The 15,479-nt window shown below is 35.4% G+C and overlaps 1 protein-coding gene across 1 annotated transcript in view; it reads left to right on the top strand.

Annotated features, from left to right (window-relative positions):
* The window catches only part of NUP62CL (nucleoporin 62 C-terminal like), a gene marked incomplete at both ends in the record, with an annotated part of 46,592 nt that extends 34,330 nt beyond the window's left edge, over window positions 1-12,262 (top strand). The window contains 5 exons of the mRNA XM_082865133.1: window positions 8,266-8,377; window positions 9,722-9,872; window positions 10,131-10,180; window positions 10,325-10,459; window positions 12,142-12,262. Of these exons, the coding sequence (XP_082721259.1) occupies window positions 8,266-8,377; window positions 9,722-9,872; window positions 10,131-10,180; window positions 10,325-10,459; window positions 12,142-12,262 (569 nt within the window). The remainder of the gene's footprint in view (window positions 1-8,265; window positions 8,378-9,721; window positions 9,873-10,130; window positions 10,181-10,324; window positions 10,460-12,141) is intronic.
* Between the last annotated feature and the right edge of the window lie 3,217 nt (window positions 12,263-15,479).

Here is a 15,479-nt window from a genome sequence, read left to right as displayed (position 1 = left end):
TTAGACCAAAGTTGTAACTTGCAAAATCAGACTGTGATAGAACCTTCGTTCTCAAAACCATTGCTTCTTTTGGTATTAATTGAAATATTATTGTTATTTGAATATTGCCTACTATGCCAGAGCTAATTTATACCTTTTAAAAATACCATGAAAATAAGGAACAAAGATAAATACTATATAAACAGTTTAAAATAATCATACCATTTTTTTATGACTCAAGATTCCTTTGTGTTTAGACTGACAGGTATTAATTTCCTGAAGGTATCGCACAGAATCTTTGGAGAGCTGTTCATTTGTCTGTTAACCTCTTTCTTTAGTGGTAGTGATGGTAGTTGCTTTTTTAAAAATTATAAAAACCATACACACATGCATATATACATATATCACACCCTCTAGAGAAAACAGTTTGGTGCTTGTCTTAACAGGCTTTTTTCCAAATGCTTACAAACATACATTAAATTTATTTGTTTTACAAAAATGGGATACACACAGACATAATCATAGAATTTGCTGTTTTCTCTTAAGTATACATTATCTTTGGACATCTGTCCGTGTCGGGAAATTCTGACTTAAAAAAAAAAATCTTCTTTGGGCGAAGATAAGCTCCCTTACAACAAGGACTTGTTTTTTTCTTAATTGTTTTTCTGGGTTTTTTTTTTGCCTTGAATATAGTAGTTACACAATGTTAGAATGAATTAATCAATAAAGGGGGGGGTCTTGATAATGTCATTAATTTTCAGCATTTCTGGGGAGGGAATTCTTTTCAAATAAGACTTTTTATTCTCAGATGAAGAGCATGGTGACCACATGGCTATAAAGAATGGAACGTGGGATCCAATCTTTAACCTCTCCAGTGTCCTGAGTGATAGTGACCCCGGGGATCCTTTGTGACTGGGCATGGTCTTCTCTTGTGGTGCTCATTCCACTTTCACAAAAGCTAACCAAAAGAATGGGGGAATTATTGTAAGGATCCTTGTGGCCAAAAGGGAAATGAAATCTTATGGAAATCTAATACAGGTATTATCGTGGCAATGAACTTCAAGGAATGTGGAATTTAGAAGTTGTTCTAAAGTCAGCTTTAGGGACCTCCTGGATCTAATATTGCATAAACATAATTCAGCTATTTTCCTTTTGCCTGTTTTTTTCTTTTTTTAACTTCCTTTTGGTTTCTTTACCTCTTTTTCTGCTTTATATTCTTAATTTTGACTTGCTCATGACTCTTTAATTCTACTTTATGTTTTTCCTCTGTTAGTCCTTTCAGCTCCCTTTGCCTGTTGTCTGATTCTTTCTACATACTTGGAAATATTTCCAAATTTCTGCTTAGAGTCTGATTCTTTCCATATTTCTGGAAATATTTCCGTATTTTTACCTACCGTCTGATTCTTTCCACAGTTCTAAATTTTCGAAAATGAGATCTGACCTACCTTATCCCTGTTTGGCTAGAGCTTTTTGTGTCAGACCCTCTTATAGGCTGCCAGTAGCATATGGGATGGCTTCCTATACTTCAGATGCCCACCCTTGTCAACTGTGAACTAGGATCAAAGAACAGAGTTACTGAAATAAAGAATGGGTGTCTGAGCCTGATCCCTCAGCAGGAACAGAGTAGGCCAGTTTCCCTAAGAATAGGCAGTGCATGTTGGCAGTCACCATGATATATGTATTTATCTAGGGTGGCAGTTAACCTGAAAGTATTGCTAATTGGGAAAACAAGGCTAACGTAAAACAAACAAATAATTGTATACATGTTATAATATATTTTTATAACAAATTTCTTGTTACAGAAGCAGCATTTATTAATTATAAGAACATTTGAAAATACAGAGAACCAAAAAGAAGAAAACACTTCCAGTCTCCACCAGCCACAATTTTCTGTGCATTGTTTGTTAAGTGCTCACTGTGTAAGGAAGAACCAAAAGTGCTATAGAAGTTCAGAAAACCAAGAGATAACCATGAGTAGAAGAGAAGTGGACAGTAAACATGGTGAAGGAAGAATGTGAGCTCGGCCATGATGTGTACCGAGAATTTCATGTACAGAAGACAGGGCATTTTAGTAAGGGTGTAATAGAAAAGACACATAGAAGAGAGGTCTGGGCTGTAGACAAAACTTTGAGAGGCTTTTAACTATAATACTGGCTAAGATATATGCCTACTATGGGCTATGGTGTAGAGAAACAGGCAGTCTCCCCTATTGATAGGAATGTAAATTGGCAAAGTCTTTTTGGTAGGGGAATTGGAAAGTTATATTACAATTTAGAGCATGCTGACCCTTTGATCTAGCAATTTCATTTCTAGAAATTAATTACACAGATATATTCACATAAGTATGCAAAGTTATAGTTGTACAGAGATTTTGTGTAAGATTGCAATTATTCTTTCCTTGCAAGTTTAGCAGAACTTACCGGTGAGGTCATCTGGGTCTGGAGTTTTCTTTATGGGAAGAGTTTTGAGGATTGATTCAATTTCTTTAATGGTTATGGGTCTGGTTAGGTTATAAAATGTATTTTTCTATACATTTATCCAGGATTTTAAGTTGTTAGCAGGAAGCTTAATCCAAATACCTGGCCTGCCATATATTATAGCAACATTGAGTTAAAATCATACAACTTGGAGTTCAAATTCACATTAAAAAATACTTCTATAGTTTTTCATCCTGAATAATCAGGGACTGAATTTAAAAATTCCTTACTTATTACTAACATTATACACTTTATTTTCCAGCTACAACGTCAACCATCACCACTACCACGGTCACCACCACCAGCACCAGCACCAGCACCACCAGTAGCTTTACCATGAATCTAAAACCACTGACATCAACTGGCATGAATAACACTGTTCCATTCGGCATGATTCCTAAACCTTTTACTTTGACCATTAGGTAAGCCTATTTGAAAATTCGTGTGAGTCTCATTTTCTTTGTCATATAGAAGGCATAGTTTGCTTGTACATCTTTAGAATAGTGTTTGAATGTTAGGTAAATGACTCAGAGTCAAGGAGCAGTTAGGGAAAGAATTTCTGTTGCTTAGGAAGTTGAACAACGAAAAGGATACCACTGTCTTCTGAATACCATTATAATACAATTATTACTATTGCTAATAATAGATAACATTTATTGTGCAATTACTATATGTTTAGAAATATTACAGTGCTTTACAGCATCATACCATTTAATCCTCACAATAACCTTATGAGGTAGGTACTATTTTTGTTCTCATTTTATAGATGAGTAGACTGGAGCACATAAAGATTTTATAATTCACCTCTGGTCACACACTTGGTAATGGTTGAGCCAGGATTAAAATTCAGGTAGTCAAGCTCTAGAGCCTGTATTCTTACAATTTATGCCATGTTCATCTCTAAGTATTTGGGTTTTTTTTTTTACAACTTTATTGGAGTATAATTGCTTTGCAGTGTTGTGTTAGTTTCTGCTGTACAACAAAGTGAATCAGCTATATATATACATATATCCCCATATCCCCTCCCTCTTGAGCCTCCCTCCGACCCTCCCTATCCCACCACTCTAGGTGGTCACAAAGCACCAAGCTGATCTCCCTGTGCTACGCAGCTGCTTCCCACTAGCTATCTATTTTACATTTGGTAGTGTATATATGTCCATGCCACTCTCTCACTTCGTCCCAGCTTACCCTTCCCCCACTGTGTCCTCAAGTCCGTTCTGTACATCTGCATTTAATTAAACTTTTTATTTTGAGTTAACTGTAGATTCACATTTACTTCAAAGAAATAATACAAAAAATTCTGTGTGTACTTAACCTAGTTTTCCCCAATAATAATATCTTGCGATACTATAGTACAATATCACATTCAGGATACTGACATTGATATAGTCAAGATATAGAACAGTTCCATCACAACAAGGATCCCTCCTGTTGCCCTTTTATATCCACACTCGCTACCCTCTTCTCCTTTCCCTGAACCCGGGCAACAATTGCTCTGTTCTCCATTTCTATAACCTTGACATTTAAAGAAATGTCATACAAATGGAATCATACAGCGTGTGACCTTTGGGGACTGTTTTTCCCACTAAGCATAATTCCTTGAGAGAAAGTTGTCATGTGCATCAATAGTTTGTTCTTTTTTATTTCTGAGTAGTATTCCATGGTATTATAGATGTGCCATCATTTGTTTAACCATTCACCCATTGATGGACATCTAGGTTGTTTCCAGTTGGGGACTATTATGAATAAAGCTGCTATGAACATTTATGTACAGGTTTTTGGTGAACCTAAGTCTCATTTCTCTGGGGTAAATGCCCAGGTGTACAGTTGCTGGGTGATATGGTAGTTGCAAATTTATTTTTTTAGGAAACCACTGTAAATCTTTTCCAGAGTGGCTGTACCATTTTACCTGCCCAGCAGCAATGTATGAGAGATCCACCTTGTCCACATTGTTGCCAAGATTTGGTGTTGTCACTATTTTTTACTTTAGCCCTTCTAATAGATATGAAGTGGTATCTCACTGTGGTTTTAATTTGCATTCCCCTGATGACTAATGATGTTGAACATCTTTTCATGTGTTAATCTGCCATCTGCATGTTTTCATTTGTGAAGTGTCTTTTCATATCTTTTGTCCATTTTCTACTTGAATTTGTTTTTTGACTGAGTTTTGAGAGTTTTATGTATTCTAGATACCTGCCCTTTGTCAGATATGTGGTTTACAAACATTTTTTCTAACTCTGTAATTTGTCTTTTCATCTTTTAAAGAGTATTTCACCAAACAAAACTTAATTGATGAGGTCTGATTTATCAATTTTTCCTTTAATGAATTGTGCTTTTAGTGTCAAGTTTAAGAACTCTTTGCCTAACCCTAGGTCCCAAAGATTTTCTCCTAATTTTTTTCTAAAAGTTTTATAGTTTTACATTTTATATTTAAGGTTGTGATCTCTTCTGAGTTAATTTTTGTATAAGGTGTGTGTTTTAGATTGAGATTCTTTTTTTTGGGTGGGGGGGTCTATGGATGTCCAGTTTTTTCAGCATCATTTGTTGAAAGGCTATTTTCTTCCATCGAATGGCTCTTTCACCTTTGTCAAAAAACAATTGGACGTATTTGTGTCAAATGCTTTTTCTGCCTCAATTGATAGGATCTTTTAAGATTTTTGTTCCTTAGCTTCATGATATGGTGAAATATAGTCAATGATTTTCAAATGTTGAACCATCCTTGCATATGTGGAATAGATCCCACTTGGTCATGATGTATAATTTTTAATACATTTTTGGATTCAGTTTACTAGTATTTTGTTTGTGGGCTTTCATATCCAAGTTCATGAGAGATATTGGTCCGTAGTTTTGTTTTCTTTGTTTTTTAAATTCTGTCCTTGGTTTTGATATCTGAATGTTACTAGCCTTATAAGATGATCTGGGAAGTATTCCCTTCTCTTCTATTTTATAGAAGAAATTTTGTAAAATTTGTGTTAATTCACTAAAAGTTTGGCAGAATTCTCCAGTGAAACCCCTTTTTAAGGAGCTTTTAAATTATAAATCATTTTCTTTAGTGGTTCTAGGACTATTCAGGTTATGTTTCATCTTCCATGAGTTTTAGTAGTATGTGGTTTTCAAGGAATTGGTCTGTTTCTTCTAAATTGTGGAATTTATGAGTGTAAAGTTGTACATATTTCCTTTTTGTCCTTTTAATAGCTATAGGCGTACTCCCCTGTTTCATTTCTGATATTGGTGATTTGTAGCTTTCTTTTATCAATTTTATTCATCTTTTCCCAAAGGAGTAGCTTTTATTTCACTGATTATTCTCTATTATTTCCATTTTCAATTTCATTGACGTCTACTCTTTATGAATTTTTGCCTTCTGATTGCATTGGTTTTATTTTGCTCTTTTTTCTTGAGGTATGAACTTAGATTATTGATTTGAGACATTTCCCCTTTTGTAATGTAAAGCATTTAGTGCTATAAATATCCTTCTTAGCACTGTGTTAGCTTTGTACTACATCTTCTATAATGTTGTATTTTCATTTTCATCCAGTTCTATGTACTTAAAAAATTTCCCTTGTGAATTCCTCTTTGACTCATAGATTATTTAGAAGTGTGTTAATATCCAAGTGTTTGGATATTTTCTTGTTTTTTATTTTTATATTGATTTCTAATTTGAGTCCATTATGATTGGAGAACATGCTCTGTATGATTTCAGTTCTGATATATTTGTTCAGATTTGTTTTACAAGCGGGGATATGGTCTTTCTTGGTCAGTATTCCATGAGCACCTAAAAATTGTTTTCTGCTCTCGGGTAGAGTGTTCTATATATGTCAATTAGATTCTGTTGCTTCACTGTATTTTCAGATCTGTATCCTTGCTGCTCTAGTGCTTCTTTTCAGTTGTGGAAAGTGGCTTTTTGAATTTCCCAACTGTAATTGTTGATTTGACTATTTTTCTCTTTAGCCCTATCAGTTTTGCTTCATGTATTTTGGGGTCCTGCTGTTTGGTTGGTACATATTCAGGATCATTAGCTTTCCTGGTGCTTTAATTCCTTTATTACTATGTAATGTTCCTCTTTGACTCGGGTAATTTTCTTTGCTCTCAAATCAACTTTATCTGATATTAATATAGCCATTTATTTTTAACAATTAATCTTGCATGTATATCTTTTTCCATCCTTTTACTTTCAACATGTGTTCTTGTATTTGAAGTGAGTTTCTTATAGACAGCATATTAATGGATCATAATTTTTATCCATTCTGCCAATCTCTCTCTGTTAGTTAGTTGGTATATTTAGCACATCTACATTTAAGGTAATTATTGATGTGTTAGGGCTTAAGTCTGCCATTTTATTATTTTGTTGTTGTTGTTTTTTGTTACCTCTGTTTTTTGTTTTCTGTTTCTCTTTTTTTAAACTTCCTGTGGGTTATTCAGACATTTTTTAGGTTTCCAGCTTGTTCTGTTTATAGTGCTTCTGAGTATATTGCTTTGTATAGTTTTCTTACTGAGTGCTCTAGGTGTTGCAATATACATATGTAACTTACAACCATCTAGCCATAATGACGTTTTACCACTTTGGGTAAAGTGTAGAAACCTTACTTCCGTTTAGTTCCCTTTATGCTTCTTACCTTTTAAGTATAGTCGTCTCAGGTATTTCCTCTATGTACTTTGAACACCACATTCCATGGTGTTATACTTTTTTGCTTCAACCATCAAATATGATTTATAAAACTCACGAGGGGTAGAATAGCCTATTATATTTACCCTTTTCCATCCATTTAGCTGGTCTTCTTTCCTTTATGAAATTCCATGCCTTCTTCTGTTTTCAGTTCCTTTCTATTTCACCAATATTCAAGGGTAGTTTCGACAGCAACAAATTCTCTTTAGTTTGCTTTGCATAAAAATATCTTTATATTCCCTTCATTTCTCAAGGACATTTTCACCAGATATAGCAGTTGTGGTCAACAGTTTTTTTCTTCAGTACTTGAAAAATGTTGTGACACTTGCTTCTAGCCTCTATGGTTTAAGATGAGAAATCTCCTGTCATTCAAATTAGGGTTGCATTTTAAGTAATGTGTTGTTTCTCTCTGGCTGCTTTCAAGATTTTTTTCTTTATTTTTAGTTTTCAGAAATTTAAGTATTATATGTCTTAGTATAGATTTCTTTGAATTATTCTCTTTGGGATTTGCTCAGCTTCTTGAGTCTTTAGGTTTATATCTTTTGACAACTTCGGGAATTTTTCAACCTTTATTTTTCAGAATACTTTTTTAATCTCATTCTGTCTTTTTTTGTCTTCGTATAATTCTCTGATGATAAGTATGTTACCTCTTATTACCATCCTCCAGTTCCTTGAGATTTTTTTCATTTTTTGTCTCTATTCTCTCTCTGCTGTTCTGTAAGTTCTATTAATTTATCCTCAAGTTCACTGATTCTATTCTCTGTCATCTCTACTCTAGTATCAAACCCTTCAAGTGAGCATTTATTTCAGTTATTTTTCTTTTCTTTAATTTCCATCTGATTGTTTTTCATAACTTCTATTTCTTTGCTGAGGTTTTCTTTTTTTCCATTTGTTTCCCCAGACTTCATAATTGCTTGTTGGAACATTTTTTTGATGGTTGCTTTAAAATTCTTTTCAGGTAATTCCAACATCAAATACCTCTCAATGTTGGGATGTCTAGGTTGTTTTCTTCTCTTTTGAGTTGTCGTTTTCCTGGTTCTTGATATGATGGGTAATTTTTGATTGTATCCTGTACATTTTATCTATTATGTTAGGAGATCTTGGTCCTATTTAAATCTTTGTTAATTAGGGAATCCTTTTGTTAAGGTGTAGTGCAAGAGTTGGGTACGTTTGTATGTTCAGCCTCCCACTGGACCCTGCCCACACCACCTCAGCCAAAGTGGTGCAGTGACTCACACTGCCTCAGTGCAGATGAAAGGTGTGGAAGTTCAGTTCCCCCTCCGCCCTGCTGACTCATTCCCCATGAAAGTGGGGGCATTGCATCGTACTACTTCATTGCCTCTAGTGGGGTTATAAGCTCAACTCCCATCTGGGCCCCAGGGCTCCCAGAACAAGAGGAAGCGGGGGACTAACTCATATTGCTTAGTTGCTGCAGAATTTCAGCTTCCTATTGGGCCTCACTGACATAGGCAGAGGGGGGAAGCAAGATGTCAACTACTCTGCCTCATATCACTTCATTCAGCCTCATTGATGGTGGGTTGGTATGGAAGCTTAGCTCACTACTGGGTCCCACTGACATAGGCTCTGGGAGACGGGGAACAAGAGTGCTGACTGAGGCTCTGGGAGAAGGGGCACAGAGTGCTGGCCCTGCTTTGCCCTGCCTCAGTCAGTCTTAATTTTTGCAGTGGATATAGAGGTTAAGCTCTCCACTTAGCCTTGCTGACATAGGGGTGGTGGGAGGTGGAGTCCTTATTAGCCCGAGTTGCATTACCTTGTTCAGTCTCAATGATGCCAGGTGGGTATACAGGTTCAGGTCTCCACTGGCCGCCACTGACACTGAAGACAAGGGGTGAAGCCTCATGGTAACTAACACTGTCTCACTCTGCCTTATTAAGTCTTGTTGCTGCTGGGTGGGGATTTAGGTTCAGCTTATCACTGGACCTCGCCAACAATGCCCTGGTGGGGTAATTGGAATACTGCCTGCCTCTGCTGGGCTCGGAATTGATGATCACTTCTCCACCCAGCCCTCCTGACACTGCCCCAGCAGGGAATCAGAGCATTGCCTGGTTCCGCCAGTCCCTTGATGGAAAATAAGGTATCTGTTCAGCCTATTTGATACCACCTGGTAGGGGAATCAGAGTTCCCCTTAGTTCTGCCCAGTGGAGGGTGGAAGATCAGCTGCCTACCGTGCCATGGATACTGCTTAGATGGGGAGTGGATCACTTTGACTAAGAGCTGAGGGGAGAGGGAATCCCATCTCTTTGGCCGCATAAATGCAGAATGGAGCTTACATCATGCTGAGTTGAGGGAGAAGGAAGGGAGCAGTTTGTGGCACAGACTTTAGCTGTTCTTACTGAAATTTAGTAGATATCTTAATAAATCGTTATTGCTGTATTCTGTTAAGATAATTTCCAGAGAGTTTGAATGGTTGTTTTTAAAATAATCTTTACCAGTTATGGTGGTTTTGTTGGGGAGCAGGTCTGAGAAACTCCTCATGTGCTGTTTTCTTCTGTAAGTCCTCATATGTTGTACTAAAGTATAAAAGAATCTGATCATACTTTTGAAAGTATGATCATATGATCATACTGTATCCTTTTTTTAGTGAAATCATAACTCCTGTGATGACATATGGTCAGCTGAGTGGTCTGGTAAACAAATGGAGCCTTGAGTTAGAGGATCAAGAGAAACACTTTCTTCACCAGGTCACCCAGGTCAATGCTTGGGACTATACATTGATTGAGAATGGTGAGACGGTAAGAAGATATTCTCATTACTCTACCTGCATTGTACAAGTACTTTCAGATGAACACAGGAGAATAGACCTGTGTTTAGTGGTTAATTTTTCCTTCCAATATTGGTGATAAACTTAAAAATATTTTCTGTAGGTAATAAGTGCCCCGAATTAGGAACTCTTTCATACTTGAAGTGTATATGAGAAAAAAAAATACTACTTTAAAATTAAAACGTAAATTCAAATATTTACACTATTGTATTCTTATTTTCCTTTATAGATTATTGCTTTACATGAAGAAGTGCAAAAGGTGAAACAGGATCAGAAAAGGTAGAATCTTAGATTCCCTAGGTTGAAAGATTAAAGATCTATTTCTTTGTCCAGTTGTTTTTCCTTGTTATAGTTTATTGACATTTATTTTGTCACTCCACATTCCTTTCGTCAGCCCTTCTATTGACTTGTTATTTTTTTCAGGCTGGAGCAAGAATTGTATTTTATCCTGTCACAGCAGAAAGAACTAGAAGATCTCTTGACCCCTTTAGAGGAGTCTGTAAAGGACGAGAGTGGGTCTGTTTGTCTGCAGCATACAGATGAGGAGCGTGAGAGGATGTAAGCAACTGAATAAAGATTGAGGAATGGGGCAGGACTTAGCTACCAAAAAAGGGAAAAAATGGTATTGAAAGGCAGGGAATAAAATAATTGGTAGAAAAGTGCAAGTTCTGGTAGTTACCATTTATCACCTTATTTGACTATTATCTTTTCAGGCTGCTTGAAAATGAAGTAATCATTCTGGCAATTTTGTTTTATAGCATTTTGTACAATGTTATTAATCTCAAGCTTACACATGACCACTTATATAAAGTTTTTATATTTGTCAAATTTGTTCTTAAATCAGAAATACCAATTTTATATATGTGGTGTCATGATATTGTGGAATATTTATGATCTCCTATTTATACCGACTCTTTTAAACCTAATGTTCCTTCAGTTGCTTCAGTGATAAATCCATTTCCTATTTTAAAGGCAATTAGTTAATCTGGGGGCAAACTGCATGGCTTTTAAACGTTGAATGATTTTGTCAATGTCTTGGGCTGGATATATTTTATTTGTGTGTGATTTAGTCTTCACCTTTGGTCAATATATTGCCAATGTTCCCACAGTAACTCTATCTCTTTGGACCTGAGATTTGTTAATCAGGCCAAATTATAAAATGCTGTTAGGAGAACTTGTATGAATGGCTACATAAACTAGATTGAGGTTAAATCTGACTCATTTTATCAATGGCTTATTAGTGAGTCAAGACTGAGCTTATTTTTTAAAACCTTGCAAGTTAGCTTTTTTGTAGGTGCATTAAATGTGATAAGTACAGCTAATCTGTATGGACCCTAGTTCTGTTTCTGCTTTTGTATTTCAGCCTTTGTGAATATTTCTTTCCTTTGCATTGACTATTCTATGCATTCTATCATTTTTGGGGGGAAACATAGATTTACATTTTCAGCCATGAGATCCTAACTGTAGGTTGAAGAAATAATTGAAACATTAGGTTCTTTCCAATTGCTTTTAGGTAGTCAGATTTACATTGTGTTGGAATCTTTACTAGAATCTTCAACAATCTAGGCAACCAATTACCTATAAGTACTTTGGGACAGAAAAGCAGTAGATGGTTATCAATAAATCTAATTGAATTATTTAATATTTATAGACGTTAAGATTGAAAAATCCTCTGGTCACTTTAATTCTTATAAACATATTCATTGACTAGGTTAAGAGTGTGTGTGTGTGTGTGTGTGTGTGTGTGTGCATGCACAAATAGTTGGTGTGGAAATCTTGAGAATTTAGTCAACTAATCAATTTGTTGTGAACTTAGCAGATTTATCTGCCTTTGATTATTGTGAATCTCATTTCTTAAAATATCTTTTGTTGGATGATGGAGGATATTTGTATAAGTTTTTACTTTGAAAATTTATGTATTCAAAATTGTTGAAGACATCTCAGCATTTACTAAATATTGCCAAACACCAAATAACTTCTCACATATCTAAGTGACCTATGGGTTTATTCTGATACCTAAAAAGAGGGTAAATAGGTGACTGTAAAAATGACAAGATGGATAAAAGCCTTCACCTATGGAGTCTTTTTAGAATATGGTCATGAATGCTACATCCATTAAAATGAGAAGGTAGGGGAACTGGGGCAAATCCAGTTGGTGGTATCATTCTTTGTATGTCAGTAACAGTGCATAGTGGAGAAAACATTTCTGGTTAATCCCTTTATTTTACCTACCTTTTCAGTTACCAGTTAGCAGAAGATGTATATGCTCGGCTGAAACGAACGGCCCAAGATCTCAAGGACATTATTGAGTACCTGAATACATTTGGAAGTCCTGCTGACACTACTGGCCCGGTGTGTTAACTGCTTTATCTATTTAGGCAACCAGAATTTAGTATGAAATTAGCATTCTGTCGTTCCTTTAGCTAGTTACCTTCTCCTGTCCACTGTAGTGCTCCTTACCTGCCTCCAGATATATGAAGCTTTTGGGTGTAGTTAGTGGGGCAGGAAATATTTAGGAGCAGAAAAGGTTGTAAGTTTTTTTGGTTATTCCCAGGAGGGTAAAAAAAATTACTGTTCTCCCAAAATTTTCAGGGTTTTCTCTCTGTTCTTCCTATAAGTATGTCCTTGTTCTTTTTTTTTTTTTTTTTTTTTTTTGCGGTATGCGGGCCTCTCACTGCTGTGGCCTCTCCTGTTGTGGAACAGGCTCCGGACGCGCAGGCTCAGCAGCCATGGCTCACGAGCCCAGCTGCTCTGCGGCATGTGGGATCTTCCCGGACCGGGGCACGAAACCGTGTCCCCTGCATTGGCAGGCGGACTCCCAACCACTGCGCCACCAGGGAAGCCCTGTCCTTGTTCTTATTTTTCTGTTCACTTACTCGTTAGCTAGTTTATCCTTCCTTTTACATATTAATCTATATATTCATATAACTGTAAGTGTGTATATATACATATATCTGTATGTATATACATGTTTGAGTCTGTTAGGTATATCCAGGCAATCCTTAACTTATAATTAGGATATATCTCAAAAGTTTGATAAGTCAACTATAAGACTTAAAAATATATTTTTCCATAGATATTTGTTAAGTATGCTTATTAGGTTTCCACCTGCCTTGTGGAATCCTAGTTAACTCATAATGTAAATTTATTGTAACATGAGAAAATACAGCAGAGACTCCAATTAGAGAGTTGAGATTTTTGAGTTAATTTGGAGGTAAGGAAGGACTGGTTTATTTTCGTTTTTCTATACTCTAATTAAAGAGCTTATTTCCTCAACCTTTCCCTATTGTCTTAGCTGCTAAATGTAGTCCTCCCTTTCCCCTCTCCCACCCCATGACAGTGACGGTTAGAGGAATCTCCCCTTGTGGGAGCTTCCATTGTACTTTCTATCAGTTGATTATAATTAGGAGTGGAGCCAGGAGCTGGATAGGCGAGGATGAGTGACCTATCTGTAAGTAGTAATTATTCTTTAGTGAGCTCTTTGTCAATTATACATAGACAGTTCTTTATCTATATACATATTACTAGCTTTTTTAATTAGAAAGAGAGCATGGTATAGTTGAGAAAGCACTAGAATTTTATTCAAGTCACTTAATCTCTCTGGGTCTTAGCTCCTTTTGCAGAATGTCAAGGGTGGACTAAATGATCTTGAAGTCTCCTCCAGCTATAAATATTATGCCATTCCCTACTTTGCGTGAATCTAAAATTGAATAATTACAAATATAAATTAGTCTGGGATTATACATGCTACCATCTTCCTGTGTTCATGCAGATGCAGGAGTTGACAATATAGGTTTTCTTTTTAGTGAAAGATTAGATCACCATTGTGATTCTAAAATTCAAAATTGTTTTGTTGTCATAGAACTTTGATGCATAGATAAATACATGCATACTTAGACATGAAGCAGAGTTGATGTCTAATCTCTCTGTGTTGAATTAATATAAAATGAGTGTTCTGAACAGAGTAAGTAAAAGGAGACTGTAATCCCATCCTTATCCTTTTTCTCTGCTTAGCCTTGGATTGTTTTATTTTATTTTAGTAGTGGGGAGTAAATGATTTGAGTCTTTTGTTTTTTGTTTTTACTGGCAAAGGTGATTGAGATGTTTAAGATGAGTGAATTAAAGGATAATTGCTTCTTGATAGCAGGACAAAAGAAGCAAGAGATCAGCAGCAATTCATCTCTTTTCTCAGATAGCATAAATCATTGGACAGGAAGCAGAGAAAACATTTGTTGAACAATAATATTCTTGTAGATAATTAAGTGTAACCAGATCAACAGAGCTTTGTTATTGTGGACCATACACCAGGGTAGAAAAATACCAAGTATGTTCAACAGTATTCACGATGATGAGACTTACCTGTTTATTTTCACCATTTTTGAGGGGAGATAGGAAAGACCACTTAATTTCTAAAATTTTTATTAAGCAAGTTCATATTATGGTATATGATATTCAGCCTCATATTTTTATAAAAATTCATTGTTCCAACTACAAATTATATTTCTGTTTGTTATATTAAGATACACTGAATTTGCTGTTTTTATTACATACTGTTTAAGTGTGGTAACATTTTCATTTCTTCTTGTTTTCAGTATTGTCCTGGACTTTGCCAGAGTATTTGTCAAAAGTGTTCTAACATTTTTAAAAGGATTAGTATTTTTGTTACAAAGTTAATGCATATGCTTATTCCATGTATTAAGCTCGGGAAATATGGAAATCTGTAAAGAAAAGTAAAACACCTGTGTTACCAGTACTATGCTGATATATTAGTGTATTTCTTCCAAGTATTTTTGCTATGCTGGTAAAAATACTTATTTTCTTTTAAATAGCTTCGGAAACATACCTATATAAAGTTTTGGATTCTGTCTTCATTTAATATTCTTTCACAGTATTTTCCCAAAATTTTAACCATTCTTTGAAAATATGGTTTTAATGACTCTATAACATTTCATTAGAGATGACTTTACCATAATATATTTAATCATTTTTTATAGATGGAGATATTGTTTCAAATTTTTACCACTGTGAAATTAACCTGTAATGACCAGTTGTGTGTTTAGGTTTCATTACTTCCTCTGGATAGATTTCTAGAAGTAGAATATACTGAGTTAAAAGGTACGAATGTTTTAAGACTTTGGTATATATTGCAAAAATTTACATTTTGAAGGGCTGGGTCAATTTATATTACCATAGGCTGTATATGAATGTACCTATTTCCCCCACACACTTGACAACTGAGTATTACCGTTTATTAAAAATTGCTATTTGGAAATCTTGCCACTTGTGACAACATGGATGGACCTTGAGGGCATTATGCAAAGTAAAATAAGTCAGATAGAGAAAGACAAATACCATATGATCTCACTTAAATATGGAATTTGAGAACAAAAACTAAAACTAAACCAAGCTCATAGATACACAGAACAGATTGGTGGTTGCCAGCGGCTGGAGGTAGGTGGTGGGCAAAATGGCTGAAGGGGGTCAAAAAGTACAAACTTCTAGTTATAAAATAAATAAGTCATGGTGGCTATAGTTAATAATAATACTGTATTATATATTTGAAAATTGATAAAAGAAT

This window comes from Leucopleurus acutus, assembly GCF_964270905.1.
Source record: "Leucopleurus acutus genome assembly, chromosome: X".
In the NCBI taxonomy this organism is placed as follows: domain Eukaryota; kingdom Metazoa; phylum Chordata; class Mammalia; order Artiodactyla; family Delphinidae; genus Leucopleurus; species Leucopleurus acutus.
The sequence above is the reverse complement of the archived record's forward strand: the minus strand, read 5'-3'. Positions and strand labels throughout refer to the sequence as shown.